The 18,897-nt window shown below is 36.3% G+C and overlaps 1 protein-coding gene across 1 annotated transcript in view; it reads left to right on the forward strand.

Moving 5' to 3' along the window:
• HOMER1 (homer scaffold protein 1) overlaps positions 1–18,897 on the forward strand; it is a gene marked incomplete at its 5' end in the record, with an annotated part of 47,942 nt that overhangs the window by 29,024 nt on the left and 21 nt on the right. The window contains 3 exons of the mRNA XM_085322043.1: positions 8,371–8,481; positions 10,086–10,166; positions 15,745–18,897. The exon at positions 15,745–18,897 is cut by the window's right edge and continues 21 nt beyond it. Coding sequence (XP_085178169.1) covers positions 8,371–8,481; positions 10,086–10,166; positions 15,745–15,933 — 381 coding nt within the window. The remainder of the gene's footprint in view (positions 1–8,370; positions 8,482–10,085; positions 10,167–15,744) is intronic.

An 18,897-nucleotide genomic window follows, 5' to 3' on the forward strand; every position in this document is an offset into this window, starting at 1 on the left:
AAGGAATTCATGAGTTTAGAACAGCTCAGTAACAGATAAAAAAACCTAAAGTGAGCTACTTCAGACAAATGAAATAGCTTCAGCACTAACATTAATCCTGATATTGTGCAAAGGATTGAATGGTGATATGAATTATGCAAAGTAACCCAAAGTTTCATCTCTGTCATGTAAAAAAAAAAGAAAATTGTGCATTTTTTTCTTGCATGCTAACTGTTAAAGTAAATCATCCTATGACACTGGGCAATAGCACAGAGTAATAACACCAGTGCATAATAAAAGAGCTGTAGTCCTTGAAGATCATTCATCTGCAGGAAAAGCAGCCTGAATGAGATGAAGGCAAATGATCAAGCTCTTGGGTATTCCTAAAAGAATAGAGAGGTAACTCTTGAATTCTAGCTTGTTATTTTATTATTTCCTAGGAAATAAGACAAAATTAGCCTATTGTGTTCTAGTTCTTCATCTGTCTGTTTCATTCAGTGAATGAAACAAATATCATGCCATCTTATGTGGGTCATTAAAAAAATATCCTTGAAAAATAGTAGGTCCTGATTTCACCACTGTTAAAAGAAATTCTAGAGTGGATATTAAAGAATGCATGTGCGTAAAGAAATAAAACCAGGGTTATTTTCCTGGGCTACTTCTGTGCAACTTAAAGAAAACAAGTATCTTTAAATCCAGTTAGCAGATTCCACAAGAGCTATGGAACCGCATATGAGCCATCTGCTTAGATTATCCCAAAATGCTGTAGAAAATCTTTTAAAGTTTTGCAGACCCTTTAGCACTAACATCCATGTTTCCACTATCTGAACTAGTAATAGAACAACTAAGACCCAATTTTGAACACGCAGATGTGTGATAAAGTTGCTTGCTATATCACAGCCATGTTGTGGACTTCTTTACATACTGAGAAGTCAATGCTATTGAATAACTTCTTAGCACTACTGTGGGACTAATTGTGTGAATAGCTGTTCACAGAAGCCTATTAACATGTCTCAGTCTGGTCTTGTATGACTGAGGAAAGACATTTTCTAAAAGTGGAAATTTAAAATAAGGTGACAGCACGGTAATTAAAAAAATTTTAAGGGAGTTTTGATCCAAAGATTTATTAACAATTACCTTTTATTATGTGATGCCCATCTCTTGTCATCCTCCCCTCAAGTCTATGTCCCTCGTACCCCACTATCTGAATCATCTGAACTTGTTAAATTTAGTTTGATTAGTTAAAAGAAAAATGTTATGAAAGCATAACTTCCTTCTTAAACTATAATAATTAGCAGGTGACTAGATAGTAGCTTGGTACCGTTTGTTTATAATGAAAATAGATAAGCATTTTGCAGGGTAAGCATAGTTAATTTGGCAGTTTAATGCCAAAACAGTGGGATTATCATTTGGCTAGTATTTGTCTATGCATTTTCTATGACTTCTTATTTAACTGAAGTAAATGTATRAGTGCAGATGGACCAAATCATGAGTGCATAAAAAATGGCTGCCGTTATGTACAAGAAATTCGTATTTTCATGTATATAGTTAATCTGGATTTACAAGTAAACCCTTATTACACTAAAAACTCCCTAAAATGCAAAGGCAGCCTTTTGTGATTTTATAAGTGAGATTGTAATCTTAAATGTCAACCAATGTTCCAGAGAAATGTTCTGGGTGAGTATTAGAGTTAGAAACCATGCGGCAAGATCTGGAAGGCTAATTGTTTTAACTGTTACAGTTGTGATTTTAGAAGACATGGGGAAATAGTGACTGTTTTCTAATTTTGGAGGACAGGCTTTTTTTTAAAAAAAAAAAAAGTTTTGTGTTTTAGGGCAGGCTGTAATTATCTGCAGTAGGACTTTTATACTGATCTTTCTCACAGAGGAACTAGTTTCTAATTAAAAGAAATCTGGAGTAATAGTTTAAAAATCCTTGAGAACAGAAAACATTGTGAAGACTGACCACTTCCTTTGCATGGAATTAGRGGATAAGCAAAGGAAAAATAAGAGCATTTTATTTCAAGTGATATGTGTTTTTCTGTCTCATCTATATTTTTATTCCCCTAATATGCATTTCAGTTATAATAAGCTATTGTTTTTTATTGTTTTTTATAATAGGCTATTTGTTTTTAAAATAGGATTTGTTGTCAATCTTGAAGTTAGCGTATCAGAGCGTTTCCTGGGAAAAGATTTCTGAAATCTTAGCATGTAGTCTCAGCTTTCTTTTGTATGCTTTGATCCTTGATAAGAATAATCTGTATCTAGGCTTTGTCAATACTTACTTAGCTAATACTTACTGTTTCCTAAAAAGACTGTATTTATTTGGACAAAACAGGTGAATCGGGTTATGGTAATTTTGTTTCCTGAAATCAAAATGTGAATTTAGGCTTTTTTGYAGAGGGGCGGGGTGGGGTGTGAGCTGAAGGCAAGTCCTTACTATCTTTTCCTGTTTGCCTTGGTTTGTTTTTAGAGCAGGTTTGCAGTTATGACCCAARACATTAATCAGGTTTTTGTGGAAATGCACCTTCACTAAATGTGGTATTATATAGAAGTGTCATGATGAAGATTCTATTTGAAAAAACAAGCAAAGCACTGTCACTTGGGAAAGAAAAAAGCTTTTTTMACTGAAGAGCCCCTCATCCCTATCTTCATAYGGGTCTTCATCCCATCTTTTTCAAAAAGCTAAGAAATCTTTAAGATCCTTCTATCTGCAAATTTTAAAACATATTTTGTGGAGGCATGCCACAACATTTTCTTGTAGTCAAGGCTCAATAGTGTGAAATATCTCTTACAATTTTAAAACTCTGTTGAAGAATGAAGAAATGAGACTTAAGTCTTCAAGATTAAAGGATGACATATCTGTACCATGTTTGCTGTTGCATGTATTTTGTGAGCTGGTCAAATAGCTGGAAAAAATATTTTCTAATTAGGTTGTAGACAAAAGGATGTCCCCTGAAATTAGTATTAGCATTATCAGTTGCATGCAGTCATGCGTGGCTGAAGGTCAAACTATTGCTTTTGGTATACTTTATATATTTTCAAATATTCTTACTGCAATTTCATTGTTTTCTTCACAGAAGTAAGCAGATGATGGATTATTTGTCTTTCATCTCAGTAGTAATGAATAACTGTGGAAAATATTTTGATATTTCCATGGCTTGAGGCATCAATGCCCACAGAGAAAATATGTCCTTTTCAGCAAAATCTTTAATTGTTTTCTCAGTTCAAAAAAGTAATATATTATTGGTAATGCACAAAACTCGCTTCTGCCCCCAGGTTGTCATTTATCTATGGGTAAATCTTGGAAACTACAATATTTAATTTGCTGTCAGAAATGATGTATATGAATAATACTATGGTGCACATTTTGTTCCTTCAGCAGCAACCTTGAAAAGCAATTTTCCTTGTTTCCTGCATACTCACATTTCTTAGCACGAAAAATCTTTCTAGATTTTTATTTTTTGAAAGCCATGCCGGAATTATTTTACTGATCAGTTTGTTTGCATGCTGGCTTGTGTCTTTTCTATCCACCATGAAGAACTGAGAAGGTTCTTCTGCATAAATACACAAAGCTTTATGCAGTTTTTGCTAGATTTGCTGAGCCACACAACATCATTTCTCTTCTCATTGTAGAAAGCAATGGGTTTGTAGGGGGTACAAATTGAATTAATGATGCAATATTTTTATCATAGTCATAGTTAGGATTTATTTAGGGACGTAAGTCAACTAGCTAAAAGCACATAATTAATGCATATATTCAGTCTTACACATGAGCTCTCTGTYTCTTCTGCATGATAGGCTGGGTCAATAGACCTCTGATACTGTGTTCCACAATAAAAACAAAGGATAAAAATATCTGTAGGAAACAGCAAGTTAACAGCGTCAGATGTATCTGTAGAATAGGCCAAAGCTATGCTAAAAATAGCTTAACCTGTCTGTCTTTTGCATTTCTGTGGTAGTTGAAGTAATTTCTGTATGAAGTTTAGAAAGAAATTTATGATCTGTTGTTACTGAATTTAAGGTACCAAGTAAAACGTATTATTGTTTGAGACCAGAAGTGTATGAATTGGTCTCAAGAAAATGGTTTGAGAAAATGAAATAACCTCAGCAAAAATAGCTCTGATTCATTCCAGCAGCAACTATTCTGGGAGGGAGACGGCTCCTGGTATTTCTGTCATTCCCATTTCTTTGCCTCTCTCTGACCAAACTCTTCCATTGTCAAGCAGTCGTCTGTGCAGGGATTTGATAGAATCTCTTCTCTTTGTTTCTTTGTGTTTTGATTTGGTCTGTTTTCTTTGAGGGATTCTTCAGTCTTCTGAAACTCTTGTGCAGTCCCTGTCTTAAGCTCATGTCAAGTCTGTTTTGCTTTCTCRTTCTATTACGTGGCCCAAAGCCTCCCTCCTCTTCCAGGCTTCTCTGCAGCTCAGTGTATGCTAGCYGCATGCTACAATGAAAATTTCTGCCTGGACTTACCCCTCTACTTATAGGCTGCTGGCCCTGGATGAAAAATTCTAGGAAATTCTGCTATGGCCTCTACTGAGAAGGTTTTAGGCTTTACTAGAACAAGTTGGCTTGCTGTCCTGTTTTATCTGAMTTATGTTTCTCACTGAAGTATGCAGTTAAAAATAATAATGGCCATATACTAGAAGAATTAGCTCATTAAATAGTCACTAAAAACCCTTCTCAGACTTTCTTTCCTTTCATGCAATCCTTCCTTGGATTCTAAATATGTACCCCCCACTCCTCCGAAGTAGAGGCAGAGTGCACTGTGCCTGTGTTTTTGTTTTTAAGTCTCAAATACGAAGCCACAGTATTGAGTGTTTTGGATAGGTAAGTCAATTTGATCTTATAATAGCACAGAAGAAGAACCTTGTTTAATCTTTGCACTGTTCAAAGACTTCTTTCGGTGCGAGTTCTGTACTGGAAACAAGGCTTAATCACAGTTACGTTGCTTGCTGTTGGTGTGCAAATGCTTGAATGATTGATTGAGCCTTTCTCTTAAACATGAAAAAATGAACAAGAAGATGCCCCTGAAAATAGCAGGTAGGAGGGTCTGCTAAAGCATTTTAGCTTTCTTTTATGCCCCCTTCTGTGTATAACRCCTAAACAATTATTTTTAATGATTTTTGGACCACTGGTCATGAGAATAATAAGTTCAATTTGAAACAAAGTAAATAGAGCAAGTAAAAGCTATCCAGATTTTTGCCTAGAGCTTTATCTTTCGTTTTTTTTTTTTTTAAATGCACATTCTTTATATTGCATCTTTTTCCAGCCCATTTTAGTCCGCAGATTTTTTAAAAGGGTCACAATACGATCTTATTTTTTATAGTTACATTTAGGAAGATAACATCGTGAAGATATCTGAAATCTTTTCAGGTCTCTGTAGGAATGGGCATTTAAATAAGACTGTGGTTAAAGTAAACCTGGTTTTAATTGATTTTTTTTTCTTTCAAGTTACTGATTTTTCAATGAACAGTGAACAAAACAGTTGAACAGCACATTATTTTCTTTCATAAGCAATGAGAGATGGATGTTTGCCCAGGGAAAACCTGGCCCAGTGTAAGGCATTACAGCCCATTTAGCTKTGAATAATTAATTGCCCTTCTGACAGAGGGTGCTGCCCCCCATGCTGTTGGCATGAGGGTCTGTGAGAGCACTCCCTGCTCTGCTCAAGCAAAACCAGCTGTGTTGGCTTCAGCGATTTCAATAGGTGTCTAGAGTTAGCAGGGCCAGTGCGTACTGGGGAGAGTTTGTGTGACCCAAACAACTGGCAGGGCTGTTGCTGGAGGCATTTCCAGCTAGGAGCGATACAAGCTGCTGAGGCCAGTACGTGTTATCCACACCAGTTCRATCTGCCAGCCTCCGACTCCAGGGCTGCACTAACAGTGCAGATGCATTATTGCCGCGTGTACCAGCCCGGAGAAAACACTATGGGGAGCAGTGGGTCCAAGCTCTTTCTTTGTCATAAGATCAGAGGTGGTTGGGGGACTGGGTTTTCCCTGTCCATCCTGTTGGGGCTATTCCACTTGYGTAAAGAGCATTCATTTGCCAGTGCTTGGCAAGACCGACAGGTATTGCTGAGTGTCGCGCCTTTAACAGAGATTGACCTGCTTGTGGGTTACTGTGTAACACAGTGGTTAGTGTGCCTGCATTTCCAGTCCGTCTTACATAACAAGTAAAAGACAGCTTGAACCTGGTTTCCCAACACTAACTCTGGATTCACAGAGGCTTCTACCTCTAATTCAAGACTCAGTTGAACAGAAGAGCTTGAATTTACCATGTTAAACTCAAGAGAGGATGGAGGTGGGTGAAGGACTCAGTTTGAGAGCCCCAGTAAAGGTTAGAAATTTTCTAGAGCTTTTTGTAAGGCACCATATGCCCAGGGCAGGAATATAGGGGCCTGCATGTGCGTGTTGCAGCTCTGGAAGAAGAGGAAGGATTCTTTACTGGGTAAGACCCTGAGCAACCAAATGTGACTTCAGATTGACCCTGTATTGAGCAGAGGGGTTGGATCAGGTGACCTCCGCGGTTCCTTTCTGGCCTAAATTATTCAGCAGCTCTGTGATTCCAGTTGTGTCTAGATACTGGTTCAGTTCAATGGACATTGTTTAGCCATAGATTTCTGGGTAGTGCAATTCTGCTTGTTTGTGTTTTTGTAATTACAGTAGTGAAATACTTCTATTGGTATCACTCACAAAGAATCTAAATAGAAATATCTTTACTTAATTTTAACAAATTGAGAGAATGATCCAAAACTGTAACAATAATGCTCAGTGTCATATAAAACTGAGCTAACTGCTATTACTTTTTTGCCATGAGCACAGAAACCTCTTTTGGGACAGTCCCAGCAAATAAGATGGTTCTTGGGTTTTTTGTAGCAAGTTGCTCTCCTTACCCCTCCCAAGAATTGTTGTAATCTCTATTTGTAAGCCTAACGTGCAAAAATGTGTCATCGTAATTTTCCAGTAGAAGAAACTAGACTAGTCATGGCTGTTAGAGGGAAAGTTTATACCCTGGATCTCAGAAAGGAGAAGCTGATAGGGATTTTGTTTTAATTTTCGTATTTCACCTTGGCTTTCCCTCACTTGTCCCTGCACTCAATAATCTACCTTTTGAGCCTACAAAGAGCCTGGAGTCTGAAATCACAATGGCTTCACTACCTGGACTACATCAGTACTGGAGGGCACCAACGTTGATTCCTCAAGATCTTTGTCCTCTAAGAAAGAAAATTGTCCTGGAGAATGCAGCCCATACCTCCATCTAGGGGCTACTTCTCTAAAGAAATTAAATGAAGACCTAAAAGTTTTTTGGTTGCAGAATTGGGTAGCACAATAATACACTTTKTTCAAAGAAATTTTGGGCCAGATTTGTTAGCTTCTGTAGACAGACACTACTGAGATTGATAGGCACATATATTCTAGAAAAAAATGGGATATTGGGTTTTAAATAGTAGCATTTTTACTATTTTGACAGTTATTAAACAAAAATGTTTTAGTGCAAACATCTATGCAGACATGCGGTTTGAAAGGACTCTAATATTTTGGTCTGTAGTTTGAGAGATATATGAAYGAAGATTTTTCTACATAAGCTTTTGCTGCATGGATTGTTTTTCACTGGTGCACAAGCTATTTTCTGATGACCATTTGTCTGTGAATAGCAGGCATGTTAACATCTCTTCAATTAAAAGATAAAATAAAAAAGAGCATGCCAGTGCCAGGTATCTTATCTCATCCAAGGGCAGATGGAGATAGTGTGCTGCTTGCTAATAAAGAGGAACTATACAAATCCAAATTGTGCCATTAACTGTTGGCTCTGTGACCAAGAGAAGAGATCTGAAACTAGAGGAAGTAAGAAGTTGGCAGCTGCATGTTGATAGCTGAGTATCTGCTATTACATTGTTGGTGCAGAATCAGAAATTGAGACTGTGAAATGTTAATTGGCTTGCTAGGAAGTGGGCGAGCATTGTGGCTTAGTTGATTAAGATGGTGCAACATTAAAAAGTGTCAGATGGAGAGGTTAGTTAGGCTGACAGATCTGTGTTTAATCATTTAGGCATTACTCATTCTGAAATGGTAATTTAGCTTCTTCCATAAAATTTTCAATAATTAGTAAGTATTACTTTTAACTAATGTTCTTTTAAACTACGACATATAAAATATATTGTTTCTAGGATATTACAGTAAATATTAGAAGTCATAGCAACCATTTTATGCAAAACAATTTGTCAAGGAATTTTATGCTAGCTTCATAGAAACACCCTTACCAATTTAATGTATATCACTCAGAATTAATGGTATATTTTAAATGTAGCTATTTATACAAAGAAGTAATGTTACTTTGAAATTCTTTCCATTAATTCTGTATGTCTTGCTTCTCCGTATTTCAACAGGTGACTGAGCTAGAGTGTGTGAGCAGTCAAGCCAATGCAGTCCACACACACAAAACAGAATTAAACCAGACAATACAGGAATTAGAATCTACACTGAAGAAAAAGGAAGAGGTATTTCCTAACATTTATTCTTACCTTTTCGGGTGTATCATTGCTAAAAGCTTTCAATATTAACCTTATGAGAGTTGATAAATACTCTGCTATTTCCTATAGGTATTACGAAGTAAAAAATCATTTTTCAGCTTCTTTGAAATGGTTAATATTTTTCCTGTATATAATTACGTCAGCCCAATATAGAGTTGGGTATCTGAACAACAAAAAATACGATTTTTTCTTGTTTGCTTTTACCAAACATTGTTCTTTGCAAAAGTAAGTCTGCATAGGGACACATGATTTCGTTAGAGCTCTCATCATACCGATGCAGTCCAAATTCACTCAGAAGTGGAACGGTTGTAAGTACAGCTTTCCCTTTTGTGGAGAACAGAGTTCATAGCAAGAAATAGATCGATCTCTTTTTCAGGCCAGTCTGTTTATCAGACTATTTCTGACTAATTTAAATGACTTCTATGATCCCTAAGATCAGTCCTTTTCTTAAATGTGTGCTGACCCCCACTCTGTATTTGATTATGTTTGTTGTGCCATCAGCCTTGGGCTGGACCAGCAGCAGAAAATATGAGGAATTAGAGTAACACCTGCTTTGRCACACGTCCTAAGGGAAAATGGATTTGTATCCTAAAATGATACAGAATTGCCCCTGTATAGTGGTGGAAAAGGGAGATGGAAGGAGTAAATTTGAGGGAGCATTTGCTCTGTGTAATTACAGGTTCCTTGAGACTTCTGTGATTCACAGTAGGCATTAACATATTTGTTCAGATGAGCAGCGTGTCTGTTTCTATTTCTTGTCCCTAACGATGGCTGTTGTTAGGGTGCTGTTTCAAAGGAGGGTGCAGGAGACACAGCAGTTACAAAGAATTTCATCCCAAAAGGAAAAGCCTTCTCCAAACTCCCTCATGCTTAAGAGATTAGTATCCAGGTCTTAAGCCTGCCTATATTGGTGCTCCTTTGAATTATGCTGAGCTACTGGATGCAAAGATATCTCTCAGAAAGGAAGCTTTTTGAAGTTTGATACTTTTTAGTTTCATTAGCAATTTCTATTCTTTTCTCTAGAGGGTAAGCAAAGCAAAGTTCTCCTTCATTATTCATTATTTCATATATTTTTGTTATTTTTATACCTTATTACTTTCTGCTTCCTAAATTGAAGGTACCAGCAGACAATTCTTTTTATGCTCAGCCCGTTGCTAGTGACATAATAAGCAGCTCACAGATGCAAATTGGATTTTTGGCTTAAAAGAGTGCTGAGGTAGACTAAAATAGAACTTAAAGCATAAAATTATTTCTGTAATTATGAGCACTGTTAATTTTCCACAAAAKAAATGTTTCAGATCTTTTCTGTGGGAATGAGAGTCTTGGACTTTTATAGCAAATTAAATCCTTACCTGTATTGTTTGTTCACACTGGAATTGATCTTTTGGCACTGAGATGCAAGAATGTGGGAGGCAGACCTTGAACTCCCTGTGCCATGATAGGCAGTAGCCAGTTGGCAGTTTTGGTGGCCCTAGAATGGTTTGCTCCAGAGAAGCATCAGCAGCCAGGTTACCTGCACAGAGCCTAAGTCTCATGAGGTGGTGTTAAAGAGAGCGTTTCTTCTCCCCCAGGAAATAGAAAGATTGAAACAAGAAATTGACAATGCCAGAGAGCTCCAGGCACAGCGGGATTCTTTGACCCAGAAGTTACAGGTGAGCTACAGTGCATTATATTAATTTAGAGAGAAGGAAAAAATGATCAACAGGTGAGCAGTTCACGTGAGCAACTTACGTTCTTTTTACTGATGTTACCAGATAAATAAGTTCAACTGTGTCACAAAGCATTGAGTCAGGATGCTTTTCGAGTATTTGTACCAAAATTTCTACCTGCTGTAACATGATATTTTTTTCTTGAGGGAAAAGGTTCAGATCTCATTTAGAATTCCACCGAATATTCTCCTGTTAGCAGTTGTCCTTCATTAGTACGTTATGGGCAATACGGATCTCATTTTCACAATAGTGTCTTTCCACAGGTCTGGTATGCCACTGAACTATCAGGTGTTGTATGATCACGTTAGAACGAGTCTGTAGTTAGCTTTTAAACRTAGGCTGATAAGGTAAAGGTTAAACTGTTCTTGTGTAGTAGAGACTTTAGAAGCAAAATTTGACATTTTCTTGGAATTACTTTTTGTTTTTCTGGCTTGTTATTTTACTGTGTGTAAAGCTAGATACCTTACTCTACTAGAAACAGCATACGCAGCCTTCCACTTCTGTGAATTGGTATATAGTAAGTCCCAGTATAAAGGCTGTTAGTCTGCCAGTTTACTAACCTTGTAATAGAAATGTTTTCACTCAATGTAAACTACTATTGAATCTGTGGGATTTATAGGGCATACTGCCTGGTTCAATAATTCCTGAATGAAGCCATGCATGGGTGGCTAAGACCCTCCCTTGGTACGCTGAGCCCACGTCCTTTTGTTGCTAGGCTAACTAGCCAACATAGACATGCCTCTCTTGTGAAACACCAGCCTTCTGAATGAGACTGGCCCAAAGTTTAGATGAGTTTAAACTCTACATTCAGGCTTAAGAATTTTGACACAGGTGGAAACTCAGGCATTAAATAGTTTGAAATCTAAAGTGCTTAAAGATGACCCGCACTGTTCCAAAGCTTGACCTAAGTCATACTAAAAACAAACTTCATCAAACAATCCACAACTTAAAAATTATTATGCAGATTTCCTTTGAAATTCATTATATGAATTCAAACTTCTTTGAATCTTATCTTAGCCTGCAGAATAAACCACATAAGAACAAAATGAGTCAATCATTGTTCCATGTTCTTAAGTCAAATTATTTGTGAAAAATATGTTATGATGGTGTTTCTTTAAAGATTATTTTGTATATATCTGACCTAGCCTGTTCCAACATTCCTAAAAATTGTTGCTGGCTTTAGACTAAGCATGGAAGTTTTCAGATGCAAAGGAACTTATTTGAGAGATTCCAAAAGGGAATTGTAAAGAAAGTTGGAAATTGATCTAACAGTAGCATATACAATAAATGCAGTATAAGATCACAAGAAAAGTAATAATGAGCTGGGAATTAGTTATCCTTAGCGAGCAGAATTGTGAGAGACTAGTAAAAGATTAAAGATGTTTTAGAATTAGAAAAAGCTAAGCCTTTGTTAAAAATTATGAAGTTCGGTGGCTTTTTTGGGTATGTTTATATCTTTAGTAACTAAATGAATATAGTGTGTATAGATGTCCATATGTTACTTTGCAAGTAATCACTTAATTTCTCAAAATTAATTATACATAAAGGTGTAAAGCTGTCATAGTATCCAAGTTAAAAGTTGTCTTTCTTCATCTTAAAGCCAGTGTAGAAGATCTTACATCTTTGCTAACTACTGTAGTCTTTCTGCTTTCGTAACATTGGCCCTCTCTGAGCCTCTTTGCCCTACACCTGTGACGTCAGTGCAGAGCATTTTCTTCTGTAGCTCTAAACTAACCATCCTACATCTGTTCACTTAGTTGACTCATCATTTGTTTTCAGAGTGATTGCTCCAGGGTCCGTATCTGTTCATCCTGCTCTTTTTTCTTATGCTTTACTTTTTCCTGCTTTTGTTTGCAAATAGATTATGTAACTCTAAAATATTTTGGAATTCAGCCTGTATGAAAACCACTATACAAAGAAATTATTTTATCAAGGTATACTGCATTTCTGACACATTCATATAAGAGAATGAATTAGAAATCCATCACTGGTAAATTCCAGTGAGGAGCAGTTTGTTATTACAGTGAAGGGTAAGTATCAAGGCCCTTGTTACCTAATAATTTCATTAGCAATGTAGAGAAGGCATATCAATGAGTCATGATCAGTATGACTCTCAGTAAATCAGGACATCTTTATGACCATGGCAGATTCCAAAACATAGCTGTTGTGTATAGTTTGAATATTTTATTCTCATCCTTGCACTGAATGCTGCAAGAGATTATTACAGTGCAAACAACAAACTTAACTTGTTACTAGTTTATGTCTTTTCTAAATGAATAAAATATACAAGAAATATATATATATACAAGAAATTATGCCTGCTATAAGAGGAGTTTGAAAAAGACGGCATAAAATAAACCTTCTAAATGTGCTAAATGTGTTAGAAGAGTCATTTGATTATTACCTGAGATTAATTGCAACTAGGAGAACAGAATACGTTGCATGAACAGCTCTCCGTTGCTTCCCATCAAAAAGTAACAATATTGAAGCAGACTGTGTAAACTGCACGTGAACTGGATATGAATTTGTAATGCAATGCCATTGCAAAGATCACTAGTACTAATCTAGGATACATGTGTGTTGGGATCTGCTGTAGAAGTTGGGGAGCAGCATTTTCCAGAAGTTAGGAGCAAAAGCCTCTGGCATATTTCAGTTAGTCCTGCTTCCCATAACACGTTAAGTATGCTAAGCACAAATTAAGGAAACTAAAATAGGAGGAAGTATGAAAGAAAGTGTATCTGAGGAAATATTTGGGAAACTAAATGGATATTAATTAGAAAAGAGATGTTAAGAATGGAATACAAACTACTAAAAGCATACACAAGCTGGAAATTTAAACAAAAGAAAGGAACTCTTCTAGTTTGAAAGATACATGGCAAGGAACAGTAATGGAGAGTTAGAAGAAAAATCATTATGGTAGATATGAATAAGGAAGTTACTATATTTAGAATAAAGCTTTTTTTTTTTTTTTTTTTTTTTTTAACATGAGTGCTGTCACCCTAACATCTCACAGCAGAACAATTCTTAAGTTTAAAAGCATTCGAAAAGGGCCTGAAAGAAGATTTTCAGTGCTAGATACAGGCCAATGTGCTGTTCTTCAGACCAAGATGGTATGTGTGTTCTCAAATAAAATGTTCATATCCATGGATTTGTTGCAAAATGATTTCTTTTATCGCTGGCTTCTTTACGTACAGAAATTAATTATCTCTTGGTTAAGAACAGTGGCAGGGAGAACTCCTAGGCCATATGAGGTTGGGGAGTACAAGAGGAGTACTGACAGGAGAARCATGAGGGAAGGTGAAAAAACAGCAGTCAGTTGTGTGTGGCCAAAGAAAGGAATGACTCGTTACTGCAGAGTTGACAGAACCCTAAATTTCCTTTTTTGTCCTCTACTACAGTCATTATGACACAGTAAATCTCAATTTTGTGCAGTCATTTTAGTGCTTGTCTAATACTCAGTTTGGAGCGCAGGAGTGTAGGCCCAGTGGAGGAGAACCTTCAAAAGATAGGGCCTCAGTTCTAGTTGCTCATTTATATCAACTGTGAGGTAGTTATTCATTATGTAAGTAAATGTATTTTAATTTATATTGTTTCTTTTTCAATTAGTTTCCTTTAATGCATCCACAACTGTATTATTCCATGTTTAACTAATTAAAATAATTCTTTTGTTGATCATGGAATCAAGGGGTAATTCCTGCTTTCAGCTGTGCTATTCCAGACCAGTGATCAAAACTCAGTGATTTTTAACTAGCCCATTTACAAACAAGAAGCAAATGAAGTATTCAAGTTTAATTTGAGTGTAACCCTTGGCTATACTAGCATTCTTACAGAGGTGAAAATCAGGTCTGGCTCCCAGCCTTGCCACAGCTCAGAAGGGTTGTGGTTTTAAGTTCTCAGTTGTGATTCCCTGATGTTCTCTGCCGTTTCCATCTGCATGGGTCCCAGACCTCACCCCTGTGATGGACACTGGGAGCCAGCACAGTCCGATATGGGTTATCGGACTTACCACTCATCTGCCCAGAGGTACAACAGCAGATGGACACTGCCGTCTCACCCCTTACAAGTGAAAATATGTTTTAGACAACTGACTCTGGCAYAAAGCTGCCTTTTAATCTGTCACTCTTGAATGCCCAAATACATATTCTGTGTGGGTCATGGTGTCTCATGTGATGCAACTGAGATCACCAGTGTAAATGCTAATATGTGCATTTGTTTTGAAGAGAAGAGAAAAATAAAATAATAAAAACAGTAGAAGGGTGGGAAGACAGAAAGGAGAGTTAGTCAGAATGGGAGGAAATGATTGCAGCAGGATGCCAAATAGCTCTCTCTAGCGACTGGACAAAACAAGGTGGTGTAAAAACTCATAGCAGCTCCATTAAGTGCTCCAAATACAATTTTGTAACAGTCCTTTGTGACACAAAAGGCTGCTGTAAAGGTAAGTGGTGATTAAAAAATGTTAATGTACATAAATACTAATTTGTTTTGCACTTTTCCAGAGATTGACTGCTCAGGATGTGTGGTGCACTAAGCACACAGTCCCTGTGCTGTCTTTGAAAGTGCTTTTCATAACTGAAACTATGAAATTCATTATGAAATTAAGAAATGTACAGTGAGTGAGACAAATAGCAATATGCTATTCCAGACCAGACATACTGGTAATTTGACGTGAGAAGGGACTCAACCTGCATAAATTAGAGCAGCTCGCTTCTCTTTCATACTCAGCCCAGAGTTGTTAGTGGCCCCAGCACAGAGCTCTCCCCCTCACTCTAGCTGGCATGAGGCAAAGTGGCGCTGTGCCGTTGCTCATGGCAATCTTGGGCTTCTCTTCCCCATGAAAGAGAGCAGAACTTGCTCAGTGTCAAATATGCTCAGCTACCTTCCAAGTGCTGCTACTTCATCTTTCCACCTGCTAGGTTAAAACAACTTGTAGGATGGAAGCTCACTAGTAATTCCCATGTGCTTTGTGCTCCAGAAGCTGTTGCATTACAGATTTTGCAGGCTAGTGCTCTAGAGCAGAGGACAAAATTTGAAAGACTTTTTCCAGCAAGCAAGATATTCAGCTAGCATTTGCTATTTTAAATTTGTTACAGTTGATTTCACCTTGCGATCAGTATAGCTAGTTTGTATTTCAGTCTCAATTTTTGGTGTGAAAGAGCATATAGTAGGGGCAGTAGTAAGGCAGTACTAATTCACACATAAAGCAGTCATCTTTGTTGAGTTATGAGACTGTGTAATATGGACTCTTGTGCAAGTCACTGATCAAATAGTTTTATCCATATCCAAAAGTTTCTATTCTTTAGATGAATTAATGAAAAGATGGAAGAAAGGAGTTGCTTCTGATAGTGCGTATTCAATCCTTACAAAAATTTGGATTCTGATTTTGTTTTAGTGGAAACTTGGAAGGATCGCAAATCTTTTTAAAAAACAGAGTTGACAAAACTAGCACATGAATGCCAGCAGAAGGTTGGACTGCTATCTGTTTATAGACAACACATTAACATATTATGTATTTTCTCTGAAGGAAGTAGAAATTCGAAACAAAGACCTGGAAGGACAGCTGTCTGATCTAGAGCAACGTCTGGAGAAAAGTCAGAATGAGCAAGAAGCTTTTCGCAATAACTTGAAGACACTTTTAGAAATTCTTGATGGAAAAATATTTGAACTAACAGAATTACGAGATAACTTGGCCAAGCTAATAGAATGCAGCTAAAGAAAATGGGATTTCAGTGCCAATCAGCTTAAAGATGCACTGTCTCTCTTCATAGGACTGTGTTGGGCTCTGCATCAAAGTTGCACAAAATTAGAAAATGCCCCTCTAAGAGGGCTTATTTTAAATTTGAGTCATATTTGAGTGTAAAATTTAGAACTCAGCTTGTAGCTAGTTGAAGAAAAACAACAACAAACAAAAAGACTTGAATTACAAATTACCTCTGTGTACATTATTGGCCATAGTTAACTTGAAAGATATTGACAGTAATTGAATGCAATCCTTTTCTAATTATTAGTGATGGAAGAATTAGCAGTGTCCCAGGTCACATCCCCTTTTTGTTTTGGATACACTATAGGTTATCTGCTGTTTTATTTATTTAAGATATTTAATTGCTGTGTTTTGTGCAAAAACTTAGTGATGACAGCCCTGTATTTTGTTGTAATCTTAATAATTTCTCAGGATACTTTGCACTGTTGAGAAGCAGTGCCGTTACAAATTTATTCTTGCCAAGAGTGAGAGAGAGTTGCATCTTTAATTGAAACAAAGTTACTATACCTGCTTGTATGAAGTTCTTCCTTCGGGGTTTTTTGGTTGGTTGGTTGTTTTTGTGTGTGTGTGTGTGTGTGTGTGTGTGTGCGTGTGTGTGTGTGTATTTATATGTATACAAACATACATACACACACACACAAACACACACACATATATATAAATTATTTTATATATATATATATATATACACACACACATACTGGAAGATACCATATTTCTTTATGAAGTTTACTCTGGTGTTCTACAATATTGTCCAGTGTAAGGTTTACTTTTTCATGTAATTACAGTGAGATACTATCTTCCACCTGACTATATATTTTGAAGCCACCCAATGATGGCAGGTGAGTTCCCCAAGAAAAAAAAAWTTAAATGTAAAATTTTACTTGCTCAGATAGAAAGAAATAGCCAGTGATTTATTTTCTGGCATTATTAAATATCAAATATATATGTTCAATTAAATGTTAACCTGTTTTGCAGGAGACTTTTTCATTATGTCATATGAATTTCAGGCTTTGTGGATAATGGCTTATGGGGAGCACTGTTTGTAGCAGACATCRTTAAGGCATAGAGCTTTTGCAAGGGATTACTCATACATTGAACTTGTCCAGCCAAGAAGGCTGTTTCTAGAATATTTGTTGTCATAGCAAATTGAAATGGAGACATTTACTCTTTTAAGGGTCTTCATATCACATCTTTATTGAAGCTACACCAGGCAATATTTAGAACTGTTAACTAAATGTTTTAAAACAGGAAATTGAATTCAATTATCCTCAGTGAGCAGGTTTTAAAGTTGTTTTGATGTAATTTTAACAGACTTTTGGCAAACACGCATTTCTTTATATAATAGATTTATTTAAAAAAAATCTCTTTTAAAGGTAAGCCAAGTGTCACGTGTCTTGCGTCAAAGTACATTCTTGCCATAAATTTCTTGTAATGTTGAAGAGGGCTTTTTAAAAATAGATGAATGAGTGTCAGACTTCAGAGTYGAAAGATGCACTGACCTTTGTTTGCTCCCCAAATTAATTTGAATATTAAACATGAAATTTAGCTGCTTGTTAAATTTGTATAGTACAATTTTCTCCACTTAGAGACTGCTGTTCAAAACTAGAAATGATAGGTTTGCTTTTATGTGTGTACTGTATGTATATACCATATAATACACACAAGTTCTCATTTATATTAGAAATACATGCTTTGTTTATAAAATACATTTTTTTTCTTTACCAGTGATTTATCAGGTGTCTCCTGACTAGTCAGGAAAATGGTTTAGGTCAAATGCTAAACCGTCATGTATTATACTGTATGAAATGTACACAATGTTTGAGTTTTCTCCATATTTTTAGGGTATTTTCTCACCTATTTTATTTATTGAAGGGGCGGGGGGAGCTTGGTTCAGCGTGCTACTGGTTGAAAACTTCGTGGTGAGCTGCCTGTTTTTCATTTGGTGGAATGTAGATGGTGATGTGTATAGCTTCATCAGATCCAGGTGAAAAGATGCCACCAGGTTCTAATTTACCTGAGGATATTTGGCCTGATTCTTCTGTCACTTGCACTGCTGTAAACCAGATGCATCCCTAGTGACGTCAATAASATCCAGTTGGTATCACATTTGTGAAAGTGTACGGAGGAATCTGGCTGACTAGTGCTCAGTGGACATAATTAGGAGGAAGAAAGAATAAAAACAATAGAAAGTTGATACTGGAATAAATGTAATATTATTTTTAATGATATTATTATTGACATTTTTAGAAATATGATGTCATTTACATGTGGGAGAATAGTGGACAAAAATATTTCCACTTAAATTTTGTGTATATGTGTGGTACATGAGTATTTCTATGTATACGTACACACACATATGTATATACAGAACATGGAAAAATTTAGATGTGCACATTTTTAATATTTTCCTATTGAAATTAAATTTAAAATTGGAAATTGATATTTGAGAATTTCTTTTCTCATACAGTAGATAGGCTTCATTTCACTTTTTTAAATAATACAATTACTGAGGGCTGCACCTTTGAATTCCCAAATAGTCATCAAATGTATATATGGGATAAGGTGGACATACGTGCACATATAAATAACATCCTGTTATTAAGAGTACTTAAAATGTTTATTTATGGTAGGTAAGTGTTTAGAAATTTTAATCTAAAGTTCATATTTAGGTGGCTATACCTACTGTAGCCTCTCCACTTTTGTTTTAAGATAATAATTTGCCTATTTGAAACATGACTTTTCCCAGAGACACGTGTTTAGACATTGTATTTATCTTAAGATGAATATATATATATATATATCAGAAAAGTTTTGAGTACTATAGCCTGAAAATGCCTACGTGAATTTGCCCAGGAGAGAAGAGCAGTCACATTGCACATAACTTGTTATATGGCAAGTATGGAGTCAAGAATT

Source organism: Rhea americana, unplaced genomic scaffold, assembly GCF_003343005.1.
Source record: "Rhea americana isolate MKP2758 unplaced genomic scaffold, rheAme1 scaffold_74, whole genome shotgun sequence".
Taxonomy (NCBI): Eukaryota; Metazoa; Chordata; class Aves; order Rheiformes; family Rheidae; genus Rhea; species Rhea americana.